Below are 16974 nucleotides of genomic sequence, written 5' to 3'. Positions count from 1 at the left end.
TCTTGGACGGAGAGCTCCTGTTCTTAGACATGTGCAGTCTCCTGACAGCACTAATGGGAAAGCCTGGCATAGCTCCTGTCTGAGCCCAGCTTGGCTTCGGCGAGAAAGAACAGCCCCCCATGCCCCCGTGCGCCGGCGATGTCAAGCTCTACTCTTTCAGTCATTCACAGCCTGGCGCTGTGCGGTGCCAGGGAGGTCCTGAGATGGGCAAGCTATGTCCCTCGCCCTGGTGGGCTAGGAGGTGTGCGTGCGCATCTGCGTGTGTGAGTGTGCACATGGGCACGTTTTATTGTGGGTGTGCAGGGGTGGGCCTCAGGGAGAGGGGCAGAAACAAACCATTACAACCTCACGTGATAAGGGGCTACAGCAAGTCCTTCTGCTCCTCCAGGTGTGGAGCGAAGCCCCGAGGAGCTGGAGCAGGGCCAGGTTGACATCTATGGTCCCAAATCTCCCTACGCCACCAAGGAGCTGACGTACACAGAGGCCGCCTTCGACAAGCTGGTGAAGCTCTCCGAATATAACATCCTGAATAACAAGGACAAGCTCCTTCAGGCCTTGCGACTAGCAGTAGAGAAGAAGAAACGCCTGAAGAGCCAGTGTCCCCCTAAAGTCCCAGGACACCCGTAAAGAGTCCCCCCTAAAGTCCCAGGACAGTCCTGTGTCTGCTTCTAGCATCAGAGGTGCAGAACCCAGGGCTGACCGGCCCTCAGAGCCACCTCCGCTGCCTAGCAAGGGCTGCAGGCAGGCTGGCCTGGGCTTTCTATCAAAAAAATTAAAATTAAAAAAAAAAAGGTTGAAGGAGAAAGAGAAAGAGACAAAGGAAAATAACAAGGGGATGTAATGGGGCTTTATACCCACTGGAATTTTTTTTTAAACATCTTTATTGGAGTATAATTGCTTTACACTGTTGTGTTAGTTGCTGCTGTATAACAAAGTAAATCAGCTATATGTGTACATATATCCCCATATCCTCTCCCTCTTGCATCTCCCTCCCACCCTCCCTATCCCACCCCTCTAGGTGGTCACAAAGTACGGAGCTGATTTCCCTGTGCTATGCAGCTGCTACTCACTAGCTATCTATTTTACATTTGGTAGTGTATATATGTCCATGCCACTTTCTCACTTCGTCCCAGCTTCCCCTTCCCCCTCCCAGTGTCCTCAAGTCCATTCTCTATGTCTGGGTCTTTATTCCTGTCCTGCCCCTAGGTACATCAGAACCTGTTTTTTTTTTTTTTTTTAGATTCCATATATATGTGTTAGCATACATGTATATTTTGTTTTTCTCTTCCTGACTTACTTCACTCTGTATGACGGACTCTAGGTCCATCCACCTCACTACAAATAGTTCAATTTCATTTCTTTTTATGGCTGAGTAATATTCCATTGTATATATCTGCCACATCTTCTTTATCCATTTGTCTGTTGATAGACACTTAGGTTGCTTCTGTGTCCTGGCTATTGTACATCGTGCTACGATGAATATTGTGGTACATGTCTCTTTGAATTATGGTTTTCTCAGGGTATATGCCCAGTAGTATACCCACTGGAATTTTTTTTAAACCTTCCCTGCAGGGAAGGGGATCCAAAAGCCACAGGCTCCCACACATGCCTGAAGTGTGGAGAATAATAGCATGGCCCAATTTTATTTATATAAGAGGCTGGTTCCCCAGAAACCTCGGATTCGGAGCTGGAACTCAAAGCCCTCCCCTCACTACTCCTCTCTGCTCAGGAAATGCACAAGAGGACCTGAGAAGCATTCTGGGTTCTCTGGAAAAATGCTTTTTAATTTTTTTTATTTCTGAAGGTGGTCTTTATTTTTTTAAATTTTTTAACATCTTTATTGGAGTATAATTGCTTTACAATGGTGTGTTAGTTTCTGCTTTATAACAAGGTGAATCAGCTATACATATACATATACATATATCCCCATATCTCCTCCCTCTTGCGTCTCCCTCCCACCCTCCCTATCCCACTCCTCTAGGTGGTCACAAAGCACAGAGCTGATCTCCCTGTGCTATGCGGCTGCTTCCCACTAGCTGTCTGTTTTACATTTGGCATTTGGTAATGTATATATGTCCATGCTACTCTCTCACTTCGTCCCAGCTTACCCTTCCCCCTCCCCGTGTCCTCAAGTCCATTCTCTATGTCTGCATCTCTATTGCCATCCTGCCCATAGGTTCTTTGTAACCATTTTGTTGTTTTTTTTTTTTTAGATTCCATATATATGTGTTAGCATACGGTGTTTTTCTCTTTCTGACCTCAAATGCTTTTTTAAATTTAATGCAATTGTATTCTTGTGATTTTTATAGGCAATTGTATTTTGTGATTTTTATTTTTATGAATCAGCTTATTACTAGGAAGCATAATGCTTGAAGATCTAGATGGAGCACTAGAGACATCCTGGTCTCTTCAACAACAAACACAAACAGGTGATGGGGTTTCAGCAGCCCCTCTACAACCACTTAAAGGCCGAGGACAAGTGATCCCTTTGATCCCCACTGGGCAGCCTCGACTGAGCATCCAGCTCCGGCGAAATGCCAGGCAAAGCCCAAGTCTGCAGCTCCAGTTCACCAAACAAGGATCTGGGATGCAGCTCTGGGACGTCTGGGCAGGTACCTGAGGCATCAGGTGAGTGATGCTGCCTGGTGCCACCACTCCACAGGGCCACCACTCGCTGACCAACCTGCTCCAGAGGCACTTCTCCAACCCTAACCCTCCTCTCTGGTTTCCAGATGGTATTACTTATTTCTAAGCGGCATTTCTCTGATTTATCATGTAAACACCATGGCCAGAACATCCCAACTCTTGAAGAGTCACCCTGAGATAACAAAACTGGAAAGGATCAACCCAGAAAGGACTAGGTTAACCCTGAGGGAAATGCTCATCTTTGGAGATGGTTTCCAGATGAATCTCTGGGAAAGCCCTGGGACACAGAAGCTCAAAGTATCCACATCTCCCATCAGGCTGGGAACTTAACTAAAGAAATGTGTAGGACTTCCCTGGTGGTGCAGTGGTTAAGAATCTGCCTGCCAATGCAGGGGACACAGGTTCGAGCCCTGGTCTGGGAAGATCCCACATGCGCGGAGCAACTAAGCCCATGCACCACAACTGCTGAGCCCACGTGCCACAACTACTGAAGCCCACGTGCCTAGAGCCCCTGCTCCACAACAAGAGAAACCACCGCAATGAGAAGCGCACGCACCACAACGAAGAGTAGCCCCCCGCTCTCCACAGCTAGACAAAGCCCTTGCACAGCAGTGAATAAATAAATTTATTTTTTTTTAAAAAAGGAGAGAAATGTGTAACCTGAGCCATTGAGATGCCTGTGCTGATGGAAGGCGTGACCAGAAAGGCATGTGGTCTACATGAAGCCCAGCAAACCTGGAAGACGTGGCCCTCTCTCTGGGCCACCATGTTCCCTAAGCAGTCCTTTGGATGTTAGGAGATGTGTGGTGACAGGTGTCAAAAGTTTACCAAAATTGTCCTCTGATTTACATCCTTGCTACCCAAAGTGTGGTGGGGAACGAGTTAGAAATGCAGAATCTCAGGCCGCACCCCAGCCATACTGAATTCAGAACCTGCATTTTAAGGAGATTTTCACCTCCTCTCCATGGCCTTCAGGTGATGCTTATGCATATTAAAGTCTGAGAGGAGAGGGTTTATGGCATGCTCACTCATAAGCTGGAAAGCATGAATCCATCACTTCCCCTGAGCCACCGATAAACTGTGCTCCTGGACCTGCAAAGCTGGTCCCCACCCAAAGAATGCTGACTTGGGACCCCACCCTGCTCCAGCACCAGAGCAGCCAGCTGCCTCCACTTGGCCATCTTTTCTTTCCATCTGCAAGAAACAGGTTCTCCTAAAATGATCAGAGTGAGCCGCTGGGTAAGACCTGGGTGTTTATTGTAAGGTGAAGGCAGCCCTACCTTGGATTCATCAAAGTATGTAAAACGAGGTTTATAAAATCATTGTATTTTTTGAGCACAGAATAAACTGGCCATGTGGGTAAATGCTGTTGACTCATCAGCCTTCATCATCTGGTGCTGCAAACCCTGCATAACTCCTGCCCTCATCCCTGCCGGGGCTTCCCACACGCACTGCCAGAGGTGTGAGAAGGCTGTTTTCGTCCCAGCCCTCCTCTCCTCCCGCAGGGGTTCCCCCTTTCTTGTGTGGTGGGGTGCCCCTCTGTTTTTGTGAAGCCGCGGCAGCGACTAGTGGAGCACCAGCCCTTGCTGACTTACGCTGTTTGAAGCTCAGATGGTTTTCACGAAGCACTGATTGATGGAGAGGAAAGAAGGGCGGCCAGCATCAGCCTAGCACCTACCTGATATACAGCAGTCTGTGAACAGCCTCTGCTTTCCAGGAACTTAGATTTGGGTTGGGGGGTAAAACATGAAAAGATTTGTATACAGACTCGAGAAGTTAAATAGTGACTTAGCTTCTAAAACAGTGCTGGCAGTGTCACAGAGCAGGGGATGAGTAAGGGCCATACAAGGGATAAGGACAAAGTGTCATCAGCTCCGAGAAGGGCAAGAGCATAGGGTCCTGGGGAGGACAGGGAGGCTCCCGCCTCAGGTTCCGTGCTCTCCGCCTATAACATGATTTAATAGAAAAATTAAATAAAACTCCTTTCTCCCCCAATGTCCCTCCCTCCCTGTCTCCCCTTTCCTTCCTGAGAGCAGGCAGCACACCACACTGCCACACAGCCCAGTCACCCTGCCCCACAGTGGATGTTTTCTGCCCTTATGTCTCCATGAAAACACTTCTCCCTGAGGTCACCAATGCCCTCCTAATTGCCAATACACTGAGCCAAATGGCACCAGCCCTTTACAGGCCTTATCTTACTCGATTGTTCACCGCCTTTGGCCCTGCAGACCACTCCCTCCTTCCTGAAACCCTCCCTTCCCATGACTTCCTTGCCAACAGCAAGCAGTTCAATTCAGTTCCGCTTGCAAATATTTATTGCCTTCCCACTACGTGCCAGTCACTGCTCTAGGCACTGGGACAACAAAAAAAAAGGATGAACAATTGACCCCACACTTCAAGGAGCTTCCTTCTGGTCCCATGCAGGAGACCTCCATGGAAACAGAGGCCTGCAATACAAAGAGGAAGTTCCATATTAGCTGTGTACACAGGGGCACACGTTAGGGGCTGCCAACCCAGCCCTAGAGGGAAGGGGCCACATGTGCTTGGACATTTTCAAGCCTCTTCCCTGGCTTCACCTCCCCTCTCTCCTTTAACTGCTAGTATTCCTTGAGGCTCTTTGCTTAGCTCTCCCCCCTTCTCACTCTATACTCTCCTTAAGCAATCTCATCTACACCTAGGTCTTCTACTACTGCTTCTATTTTGAAAACTTGCAACCCTTTAGTTCTAGCCAAGGTAATGTCCTAAGTTCTTGATTCATGTATTCAAATTCTATATCAGTTAACATTGCTTTTGCTACATACTCAAAAAGGATCTAAAGAGGCTTAAACAAAACAGAAGAAGTTTATTTTTCTATTTCTTATCAGAGACCCAGGCTCCTTTCAGCTCTTGCTTCTGCCATCCTCAAGTTTTCCTTCTGGTCCAATATGGCTGTTGGAGCTCCACCCATCATGCCCACATTCCAGGCAGCAGGAAGGATAAAGGAGTCTCAGCATATTTCAGGTAGCATAATGTTTTCGAGGTTCATTGAGATTGTGACCTAGGACAGAATTTCCTTCCTTTTTACGGCTGAGTAATATTTCATTGTATGTATACACACATATTTTGTTTATCCATTCATCCATCAATCGACACTTAGGTTGCTTCCACCTCTTGACTATTGTGAGTGGAGCTGCTATGAACATGAGTATGCAAATATGTCTTAGAGACCCTATCTTCAATTCTTTTGGATATATACCCCAAAATGGGATTGCTGGATAATATGGTACTTCTGTCTTTAATTGTCTGAGGAACTGCCATACTGTTTGCCATAGCAATTACATGGATTCACTTCTGTAATCTGCTTTTTTCCACTTAAAAATATATTCTGAGCATTTTCTCAGGTCATTAATACTCATATAACAGTTTTCAGAGACTGCATAGGAATCCATCATCTGCTTAACTAGTCCTTCATGGGGGGACAACTAGTCACAGCTTTTCACTATTATAAATGATATGCTGATAGACATTCCTTTGATAAATCTTTACATTCATTATTCCCTCAGGATAAAATTCCTGAGAAGTGTGAGCATTTCTAACAACTAGTAAAGGTACAATTGACATACAATAAACTGCACATATTTAAACTACACAATTTGTTGAGTTTCAACAGATATATCCAACTGTCAACCATAACCACAATCAAGGTAATGAGTAAATCCTTCAGGCCAACAAAAGTCTTCTTCTAATGCCCTTTGTAATCCTTCCCTCTGCTCCGCCCGTGCTGGGTCATGTGGTAGGTGTATGCTTCACTTTTTAAGACACTGCCAAACTGTTTTCCAAAGTGGATGTACCATTTTACATGCCACTGGCAAATGAATGAGGGTTCCAGTTGTTCCACATCCTCACCAACAACTGGTATAATCAGACTTAATTTCAGGCATTCTAATAGGTATATAACAGTATCTTGGTGTGTTTTTTTCTTCCCCCTGCGCCACCTAGCTTGCGGAATCTTAGTTCCCTGACCAGGGGTTGAACCCAGGCCACGGCAGTGAAAGCGCTGAGTCCTAACCACTGGACCACCAGGGAACTCCCTGTCTTCTTGATATTGAGATTTAAGAGGTCTTTATATATTCTGGATACAAGTCCTTTATCAGATATGTAATTTGCAAATGTATTCTCCTAGTCTGTGATTTGTCTTTTCATTCTCTTTACAGTATCTTTCAAAGGCCAGGAGTTCTTAATTTTGATCAAGTCCAATTTATCAATTTTTTTTCTTTTATGGATCATGCTTTTAGTATCATCTAAGAAATCTTTCCCTACATAAGGTCACAAAGGTTTTCTGCTATGTTTTTGTCTAGAAGTTTTATAACTTTAAGTCTTACATTTGTTTATAATCATTTTGAGATAATTTTTACATATAGTACAAGGTAGAGATCAAAGTTCATTTTTTCACATATGGATGTCCAACTGTTCTAGCATTATTGGCTGAAAAGAATTTCCTTTATCCATTGAATTGCCTTTGCACTTTGTCAAAAATCAATTGACCATGTATGTGTGGGTCTATTTCTAGACTCTATTTTGTTCTTTTGATATATTAGTCTATCTCTATACCAATACCATGCTGTCTTGATTTCTGTAGCTTTACAATGAGTTTTGAAATTAGGTAGTATGTTTTCCAACTTTGTTATTTTTCAAAGTTGTTCCAGTTATTTTAGGTCCTCTGCATTTACATGTGAATTTAGAATCAGCGTGTCAATTAACAAAAATAAAAGCCTGCCGGGATTGCACTAAATCTATATATTTAATATTATATATATATTATATATATATAATATTATATATATATTATATATATTGACATCTTAACAATATTGAGTCTTGTGAGCCACAAGCATGGTATATATCTCCATTTATTTAGACCTTCTTTATTTCTCCCAGAAATGCTTTGTAGTTCTCAGTGTATAGACCTTGCACATTTTTTAAATTAGGTTTATCCCTAAGTGTTTAATATTTTCAATGTTATTGCAAATGATATTGATTTTTTTTAACTTCATTGTCCAGTTATTCATTTCTAGTATATAAAAATACAGCAGGTTCTTGTCTTATACCCAGCAACCTTGCTAGGCTCACTTAGTTCTGCAAGCTTTTTTTGTAGATTCCATAGAATTTTCTACATAGATGATCATATTTTCTGCAAATCGAGTTTTACTTCTTCCTATCCAATCTAGATACCTTTTCTTTTACTTGCCTTATTGTAGTGACTAGAACCTCTAGTAGGATATTAAATAGAAGTGGTAAAATCAGACATCTTTACCCTGTTCCTGATTGTAGAGGGAAAGCTTTCAGTCATTTCACCTTAAGTATGATGTTGAGAAGCAGAAGTCTTGAATGTGCATTTTCAAGATTTTTGATAAATATGGACTCCAGAGAAGTTCCAATTTACACCATCTCCAGCAATGTATGAAAAGGTACCTTTTCATACACCCTTGCCAACATTAGGCATCATCTTAGAAAAATAAAAGTCTGCCATTCTTAATGTTATCTCATCACTTTAAATTTGTTTCTTTGATTATTAATGGAGATCAGCATCATTTAATGTTTACTAGCCAGTTGTATTAGTTTTTTTAGTTGTCTATGTCCTTTGCTCATTTGTCTAATGTGGTGTTCAGTTTATTCATTTCTTTCTTAATAACTTCATAGTAGCTTTTTAAAGTTCTAATGTCCTTAATTAAATATGTATATCACATATGTCTGTAATATTTTACCCAATTTGTCTTTTGCCCTTTACTTTTGTTTATGGATTTGTTTGGTTTTTTATATATACTATTTTTAATAGAATTTTTTTAGAGCAGTCTTAAATTCACAGCAAAATTGAGTATAAAGTACAGAGAGTTCCCATGTATCCCTTATCCTTGCAACACAGCCTTCCCACTATCAACATCCCACACTACCAACATCCTACACCAGAGTGTTACATATGTTACAATCAATGAACCTAACGTACACTGACACATGATTATCACCCGAAATCCACAGTTTACATTAGGGTTCCCTCTTGGTGTTATATATTCTATGGATTTGGACAAATGTATAATTATATGTATCCACAATTACATTATCACACAGAATAGTTTCACTGCCCTTCAAACCTTCTGTGCCCTTCCTACTCATCCTTCCCTCCTCTCTAACCCCTGGCAACCACTGATCTTTTTACAGTCTCCATAGTTTTGCCTTTTCCAGAATGTCATACAGTTGCAATAATATAGTATGTAGACTTTTTAGACTGGCTTCTTTCACTTAGTAATATAGTTTTAAGTTTCCTCCACGTCTTTTCCTGGCTTGATAACTCATTTCTTTTTAGCTGAATAATATTTCATTGTCTAAACATACCACAGTTTACTTACCCATTCACCTCGTTAAGGACATCTTAGTTGCTTCCAAGTTTTGGCAATTATCAATAAAGCTGCTATAAACACTTGTGTGCAGTTCTCCTGTGGACATAAGTTTTCAACTCATTTGGGTAAATACCAAGGAGAGCAAATTCTGGATCACATGGCAAGAGTATGTTTATATGGGTTTGTTTGTATGTATTAAAAAAAATTGAAGCCTTTACTTTTTTGTTGACAAATCTATCAACTCTTTTTTTCATAATTTCTATCTTTGATTTTGATTAGAAAAGCTTTTCCCTTCCAAATTTTACAAATCTTCAGTAGCTTCTGAAGTAGTAGTTCTTCTTCTAGCAGGTCTATGGTTTCATTTTATTTTTACACTTCAATCTTTATTTTGACATGAGGCAGATATCTAACTACATTTTCCCTTGGCTTTCTTTTCACTTCCTTAGTCACACATAGCTCCATCTAAATACTTTATCCACACAACTCCAAAGGAATTCCCAATTTACAAACAAGAAAACTGAGGCAGAGAGACAACTCATTGCATTTAAGATCACATAGCCATTAATTTATATAGTCAGAATTCAAACCCAGGTCTTTTGATGCCAAATCCTGTTCTCTCCACCACATGGATCTGCTTGATCCATGAACAAGCAGATCCATCTCCTGGGGGCTTGTTAGAAATGCAGTCTTGGGTCCCATCCCATACCCACTGAATCAGACTGCATTGCTATCAAATGTGAGAAGTCTGTTGTGATCCTATTACCTCACATTTAGGATACATCAGAATCACCTGGGGGTAGTTGTTGAGCTCCAACCCTCTTCAGTATTTTAATTCAGTAGGTCTGGGGTGATGACCAGAAATCTGCATTTTTAACAAGTATCCCAGGTTATTCTTATGCAGGTGCCCCCCTCCACCACATTTGAGAAATGCTCTGAAACAACTGAGACATTTTAAAACTGTAACCTAGGACACCAAAAGTGATGGCTGATTATTTCTCCCAATCTCAATTTAGATGTATCCTTTTCACCTGAAAAAGAGACAGCTAGGCGGTAACAGTCTTTTTATGTTACTATGTGGCAATGAGGTTGTAATAATGAGGATAACTAAATCTTCAAATTTACAGAAAATCAGATAAAGAAAACTAAGGGCAAAAGGTCTTCAATCGACCCAGAATTTAGTGGAGGCAGTGTGGAGAAACATATACCCAAGTAAATTGAAGTCTACTTCCCCTACTTCAAATATTGTCAATTGTGTCCGTGAGTCAGGGTCTCTTCACCAATAAAATGTGTGTAATAACCTGCCAGTAGGTAGAAAGAACCTGCCTGTCAACTTTCTGAACATTTGTCCCCAGCATCGACGTCCACAGGGCTGGAATGAGTAAACGTTCCCGGAGACTAAGGAGCCTCCGGAGGCTCTTTTATTACCAGTTCAGATTTGCCCGGAAGCCGACGCCACCTGGCCAGAGTGCGCTGGTGGTTTCGAGAAACACCCTCTTCCCCTCCCAGTCCTCCAGAGGGCTCCGTCATCAATAATTCATTAAGAACCTCCTCCCCATTGGTTGGGCCCTCCACCCGCGCTGGTAGCAGCCCAATGAGGAAGGACTTGAGAGAGCCCTTCTGAATAGTGAACGAGCTCCCGTGACGTAGATACTGGGGATTGGCTGAGACGGCGCGAGGCGGGGCCAGCTCGGGCGGTGGCTAGGGCGGCCTGGGCAGCTCAGTGCGAGCTGGGGAGGGTCGAGTCCGGAGTGGGGACAGTTCGCTGGACCTGCACTGAGAGGGCGAGCGCGGGGTGCGGACGGGCGGACCGGCGGCAGGATGTTTAGCTGGTTGGGGCGGCAGGCGGGCGGGCGCGAACGAGCGGGCGGCGCGGACGCGGTGCAGACGGTGACGGGCGGCCTGCGCTCGCTCTACCTGCGCAAGGTGCTGCCGCTGGAGGAGGCGTACCGCTTCCACGAGTTCCACTCGCCCGCGCTGGAGGACGCCGACTTTGAGAACAAGCCCATGATCCTGCTGGTGGGCCAGTACAGCACGGGCAAGACCACGTTCATCAGGTAACCCTCCCCGCCCGCTCTTCACCCCTGCCTGCGAACCTGTCCCTACCACCTAGGTGGAGGCGGTCCTCCCCACGTGTGTGCTCGTTGTCACCAGCCTCCCGCCTCCCTCGGGCTTCCTGCAGCGCACACTTCCCCTTGGAGGAACCCCGTCTCCGCTGCTTCCTCCTTCAGTATCGGCGTGACCTCAGGTTCCCCGTCCGAGCACGGTGCCCGGGTGTCCGAAGCCCCAGCCGGGGCGCGGCCGACAAAGTAGGGGCTGGCTCTCCCTACGCAGCCAGGAGGGTCCTCGAAACCGCCCCCCGCCCCTGTCTGCGTACTCCGAGCCCTCCTTCTTTGCTTTTGGAAAGGCACTCCTCTGGCTGGCATTATCTTGTCACCCTAGCCTGGGAACCCGGGGAAGGGAGGGAAAGCGAGGTTATAATAAGCACCTTCTTGATGAGCTAGTGAGGGCTACGGCTGGAAATGGGGACGGAGGTGTGTGGTAACAGAATGTGTTATTGAGTCAAAGTTGGAAAGTTAAGCCCCTAGCACAGTGCCCCGCGAATAACTATTTGTTGGATGAATGAAAGAAAGGAAGAAAGAAAGAATGAATGGCAACAGTAGAGGGTATTGCCCACTCCCCCTTCCCTTGCGGTCCTTGCACGCCGCCTCCACCACAGAGTTCGGGGGACAGGGTAGAGAGGCCGCCTTCATTCAGCTCTTGCACAGCCTCCCTTTACCGTGCGTTAGGAAGTTAGCTGTGTGTAGGCGCCGCACCAGCGGATGCCCAGTGGAACTAAGGGGGAGTGTCATATTACTATTCGTTAGTTTCCATTTCTTAGGTGGGTCAGTCCCTCCTCCCTCACCCTTGACAGCTGAAAATATTGTCATGCTCGCTGTGTCTCCAAAAGCAAACAGTTACTGTGCATGCCTTGACATTCAAATCGTATAGCTCCTTCCTAGTGATTTTTGATGGGAAATCATTTACATTGTAACAGATAGCTTTTTGAAGAGGCTATTTTACTTTTAAAGCAGCTGGCATATTAAGACTCACTTTCTTTGGTTAGGAGACTTGTTTTCCTGGGTTAAACTGTGTCAGTTGAAACAAAGTAATCATTTAAGGTTTTGATCCAGGGTTTTGGAAATTGTAACAGTCTCTTCATCATTGATGTTCAACAGGTGTTCAGAAAACTGCATTGGTATTTGGATACATGCCATTTCTATTAAGTAGTGACCTCTTTTTCTCCCTTCCAGTGACCTAAATAGTTCCCACAAATAGAGTAGTTGTCACTACAGAAAATATAGGCCTGCAGATACACTATGAATGAATTCAGTAAAACAAATACACTATATTGAAATATAGTTCTAGGCAGTAAATTGAATGTGAAGGAAGATGGAAGAAAATAATTTTAAATTGCTCTATTTGGTGCTTATTAGTAAGCTGAAAACAATATTAAATATGTCACCTAAGACACTCAAAATGAACCGTAGAAATATTACAGTAACTGATACCTTGAAAGATGAGGCACAATACATTTAAGGTCTCAGTAATACTAACCAGTTTTTAAGTATGTGGGACAATGAAGTATTATGACCAAGTGGTACAAGAGTGGTAGGTGGACTTTTTTTTTGAAATATACAAATAAAGGATAAGAAGGTAAGCATTGTTACAATAGTCTCAGACATTAGCGGTGGCATGTTCACAGCACCCTGAGTAGTTCCTCCCATCTGTCCTTGCCATGAGAGCTTTATTGTGTGATTAGGGAGCCATGGTTGATACTATGTCAACCCGGATGTGATGAGGCACTCTCTCTGCTCCCACAGCCTGGATAGTAAGCAAGCCAAAGGCAGGAGAACAAACCCACAGGAACATGAATCGATCTTTTTTTCAGTTTACTGTTTTTCTGTTTCATCATTTGGGGGGAGCTTTGTGGAATAGCTAAGCATAGTTTAAAGATGGATTTTGAGGTCTGGCAACTCCATCCAAATGAACTACTTCTCAGGAGGCACTGGAGCCCCATGTGCAACACCAGGGTGAGGGAGGAGTCACCTTATCAGGAAGTCACTTGCTCTTGAGACCTTCCCGAACGACAAAGTGACTTTATTGTTAGGCAGCAGGCACAAAAGTGGACCTGTGAGGTAGACAGGGTAGAAGAAAATCAGGGTAGACAGGAAGGTTGGTGAGCACCGGAGACGGGAGTTTGGTTTCAGAGTGGAGCTAGGAGGAAAAGATGTAGCTTCTGGGAGGAAAGCCCCAAACAAAAGGGCAGCTGCCCTCTAGAGTCCTGCACTGGAACTGGGGGCCAGAGGTGTTGGCCCAGGGTGCTGATAGTCCTGGAACATGCCTGCATCCGTGGCTGTCTTTTCTCAGTGCCTGGGTGGTTTGCTTCTAGCCAGTGAGCACTGGAAACTCATACTTGACTATGGGGTGCACCTATCTGCATAGTCAGAGATTCTTATCTACCTGGCTTCCTGCATATCCCAAGAGGTCACTGGTAACACAGAACCTTCACTGATATGGAGGGAAACTTCTCTCCTTGTAAAGCCACTCAGCAAGACCTTTGATGTACATTCCACACCCTTGATGAAACCTTACTCTTGCTTCCTTTTGTCCCATAACTGGGATGAACTAAGAGCCCCACTGAAACATGGTGAGCCAGGACATTCACCAAGAGTGAAGAAATTAAGTGTGTGCTGTGTTCTAATGAAGAGGTCTCCTAAATGGGGTGGATGGAGAACCTGAGTGTCAAGAAGTTGTGCTCATTCCTGCATGGAAGATCACCATGAAGGACTCAAGTGTGAGGAGGAGGATGGATAGAAGGAGAGTCTTGGTGGACTCTCCTCACATGGGTCACAAAGCTGGCCCAGAACTTCAGGAGATGTTTGTCAAAGTCTTTTGGAGGTAGAAACAAACAGCCTATTGTCTTGTTGACAGTTTTATTTCTCAGAAGACAGAGGATGCAATGGGAGGAACTGTTGGTGCTCTGCCTCTGACCAGCAGGAAAGAACTGACCAGAGAAGGAGAAGAGATGGGCACGGGGGAAGTGGCCATGTCATGGTAGACTCTTTAACAGCCAAGGAAGGCTGGATATTGGGTTCAGCCAGGCTTATGTCCAAAACCTGAGGAAAACAGATTTCAGAGATTCCCCCAGAAAAGTCCCTGGGCCCAGGTGCTATGAAGGAAGACATTTCCCCTGAGAGGATGTGAGGTTCACCAGAAATCCATTCAAACCACACAACTGCAACTTCTGGTTTTGTTGGTTTTTTTTTTTGCGGTACGCAGGCCTCTCACTGTTGTGGCCTCTCCCGTTGCGGAGCACAGGCTCCGGACACGCAGGCTCAGCGGCCATGGCTCACAGGCACAGCCGCTCCGCGGTATGTGGGATCCTCCCGGACCGGGGCACAAACCCGTGTCCCCTGCATCTGCAGGTGGACTCTCAACCACTGTGCCACCAGGGAAGCCCACAACTTCTGATTTTTAAGAGCTCCACTTTCTCTCTTCCTCCTACACCCTGTCCTGTTCTCTCAAAAAATTTATTCTAATAAGGAAAAAAAAAAGGAAGTCACTCAGGAAGCTATATAGGCTTTTAAAGGGTAGAGACCAAGGAAATTAGGCAAGAAAAAGAAACAGAAGGCATGTAGATTGGAAAGGAAGAAGTAAAACCATCTCTGTTCACAGAGGACATGATCCTGTATGTAGAAAAATCCTAAAGATTTAGGAAAAGCCTTAAAAAAACTCTTAAAACTAACAAGTTCAGCAAGATGTCAGGATATAAGATTAATATACAGAATCAATTATATTTCTATACACTAGCAATGAACAATCTGAAAATGAAATTAAGAAAATTCCATTTATAATAGCACCTTAAAAAATAAAGTACTTAGGAATAAATTTAACAAAAGTAATGTAAAACTTATGCACTGAAAACTATAAAACTTTGTTGAAAGAAATTAAAGAAAGCCTTAAAAAAAAAAAAAGACATTCCATGTTCATGGATTGGAAAACTTAATATTTTTAGAATGGCAGAAGTACTCAAAGTGACCTGCAGATTCACGGCAATCCCTAGCAAAATCCCAGTTGCCTTCTTTACAGAAATTGACAAGCTGATCCTAAAATTCACGTGGAAGTGTAAGGGATCCAGAATAGCCAAAACAATCTTGAAAAAAAAATTGCATTTCTCATACTTCTGATTTCAAAACTTACCACAAAGCTACAGTAAACAAGACAGTGTGATACTAGCTAAAGATAAACATCTAGATCAACTGAATAGAATTGAGAGTCCAGAAATAAACCCATACATCTATGATAAATTTGTTTTTACAAGGGTTCCAAGACAATTCAATGGGGGAAAATATTCTTTTTAACAAATGATGGTGGGACAACTGGATATCCACACTGCAAAAAAGAATAGGAAGTGACTTCTAATGGGTACAGCGTTTCTTTTTGGGTGATAAAAATGTTCTGAAATTAGATAGTGGTATTAGTTTCACAACTCTGTGAGTATACTAAAAACTACAGAATTGTGCCTTTTAAAAATGTGAATTTTATGGCGTATGAATTATATCTCGATAAAAAATATAAAACAATTCAGTCTTTCAGTATTAAGCATCCTGTGATTTATTTACTTTCTATAAATTCTGCAGTTAGTGCTAGTCAGGTAATTTCTGCATTTGTGTGCAATAATTTAAAATAAAAATGGATGCCAGAAAGAAAACAAATGAAAAAAAAAAGTGGGAATAAGCTGAAAGAACACAAGGACAGAAGGAACTAAGGAGCAGACCCGAGAAAAAAGGAGTACAAATAGCCATTGCACCATCCCTACGCTTGTTCCCTTGTATGGTCTTGTCTGTGTATAAATGTACATTCTTCATAACACTTAAGCTAGTAAAATCAAGGTATGATGTTTTCCTATAAAATGCTTGAAAAGGGGAAAAGGGGAAAAGGGAGCAGGGGTTCTACACACAAGGGTGAAAACAAGGTTTATGGACAGTACAAAGCACTAAGAAGCTGGAGTGAGTGGGCTGAGAGGGCAAAAATGCCTCAGACAATAAAAAAGCCTTTTTAGGTATGATTAGAACAAGAAAAAGAATCAGGAAGTGATAGGCTCACTGCTTGGAACTCTTGCTATAACATTAACAGAAAGCAGAACTACTCAGCTATTATTTTGCTTCCTCCTTTTCTCTCAAAGAAAATGCTCCAGGAATGGTAAAGGGAGCCCAGCCATGTTTGAGAGGGACTCAAACCCAGACTGCGAGGAGCTCTCCAGGGCCTGGCACAGGCAAGACCGAGTAAATACCCGGTTGGATAGATAGATGGGAGGCCCTTATAGGACGAACTTGCAGTTGTGCTCTAAGGACTGTGTTTGGTGATTTGTAAGAAATTATGAAGGATATGCAAAGTATCAGAAAATTGGAAGCAGACAAATGTCCCAGTTTTCAAAAATGGGGGGAAATAGATTTTGTTTAAGGACAAAGCTCTGCTCCATTCCTTTGATAGGCTCTAGACTCAGTTATTAAAGAGAAGTGAAGGCACTCACTAGGAGGCAGTCTGGTTGGTGGTCCAGTGGTTAAGACTTCACCTTCCAATGCAGGGGGTGCGGGTTCGATCCCTGGTCAGGGAGCTGAGATCCCACATGCCTTGGGGCCAAAAAAACAAAACATAAAACAGAAGCAATATTGTAACAAATTCAGTAAAGACTTCAAAACTAAATGGTCCACATCAAAAATAATCTTAAAAAGTTCCTTTAGGGAAACACTGTGGGTCCAATTGAGTGGTTCTCACCCCCATTCAAGTGCTGGACCCCTGAAAATCATAGTAGTGTGTGTCAAGTACCATACCTTTTACAGATCTCGCCGAGATACTGAAATATTTAATTTTCACCAAACAATAGACTTTATTTACAATATACAATATAAGA

General features: G+C 43.4%; 2 protein-coding genes across 5 annotated transcripts in view; both read left to right on the top strand.

The window, feature by feature from the left end:
* The window catches only part of PLA2G4E (phospholipase A2 group IVE), a gene marked incomplete at its 5' end in the record, with an annotated part of 57995 nt that extends 57019 nt beyond the window's left edge, over positions 1–976 (top strand). For both annotated transcript variants that reach the window (XM_079913840.1, XM_079913841.1), the window contains one exon: positions 389–976. In XM_079913840.1, the coding sequence (XP_079769966.1) occupies positions 389–627 (239 nt within the window). In that variant the 3' untranslated portion in view covers positions 628–976. The remainder of the gene's footprint in view (positions 1–388) is intronic.
* A 9785-nt stretch (positions 977–10761) lies between these two features.
* EHD4 (EH domain containing 4) overlaps positions 10762–16974 on the top strand; it is a 91022-nt gene continuing 84809 nt past the window's right edge. For 2 of the 3 annotated variants that reach the window (XM_079913730.1, XM_079913727.1), the window contains exon 1: positions 10768–11074. In XM_079913730.1, coding sequence (XP_079769856.1) covers positions 10839–11074 — 236 coding nt within the window. In that variant the 5' untranslated portion in view covers positions 10768–10838. Of the gene's footprint in view, positions 11075–16974 lie in introns of all 3 variants that reach the window. The other variant, XM_079913728.1, reaches the window with a different exon arrangement.

The sequence above is a fragment of the Stenella coeruleoalba genome (assembly GCF_951394435.1).
Source record: "Stenella coeruleoalba genome assembly, chromosome: 2".
Lineage (NCBI taxonomy): Eukaryota > Metazoa > Chordata > Mammalia > Artiodactyla > Delphinidae > Stenella > Stenella coeruleoalba.
This window is presented reverse-complemented; position numbering and strand designations above follow the sequence as displayed.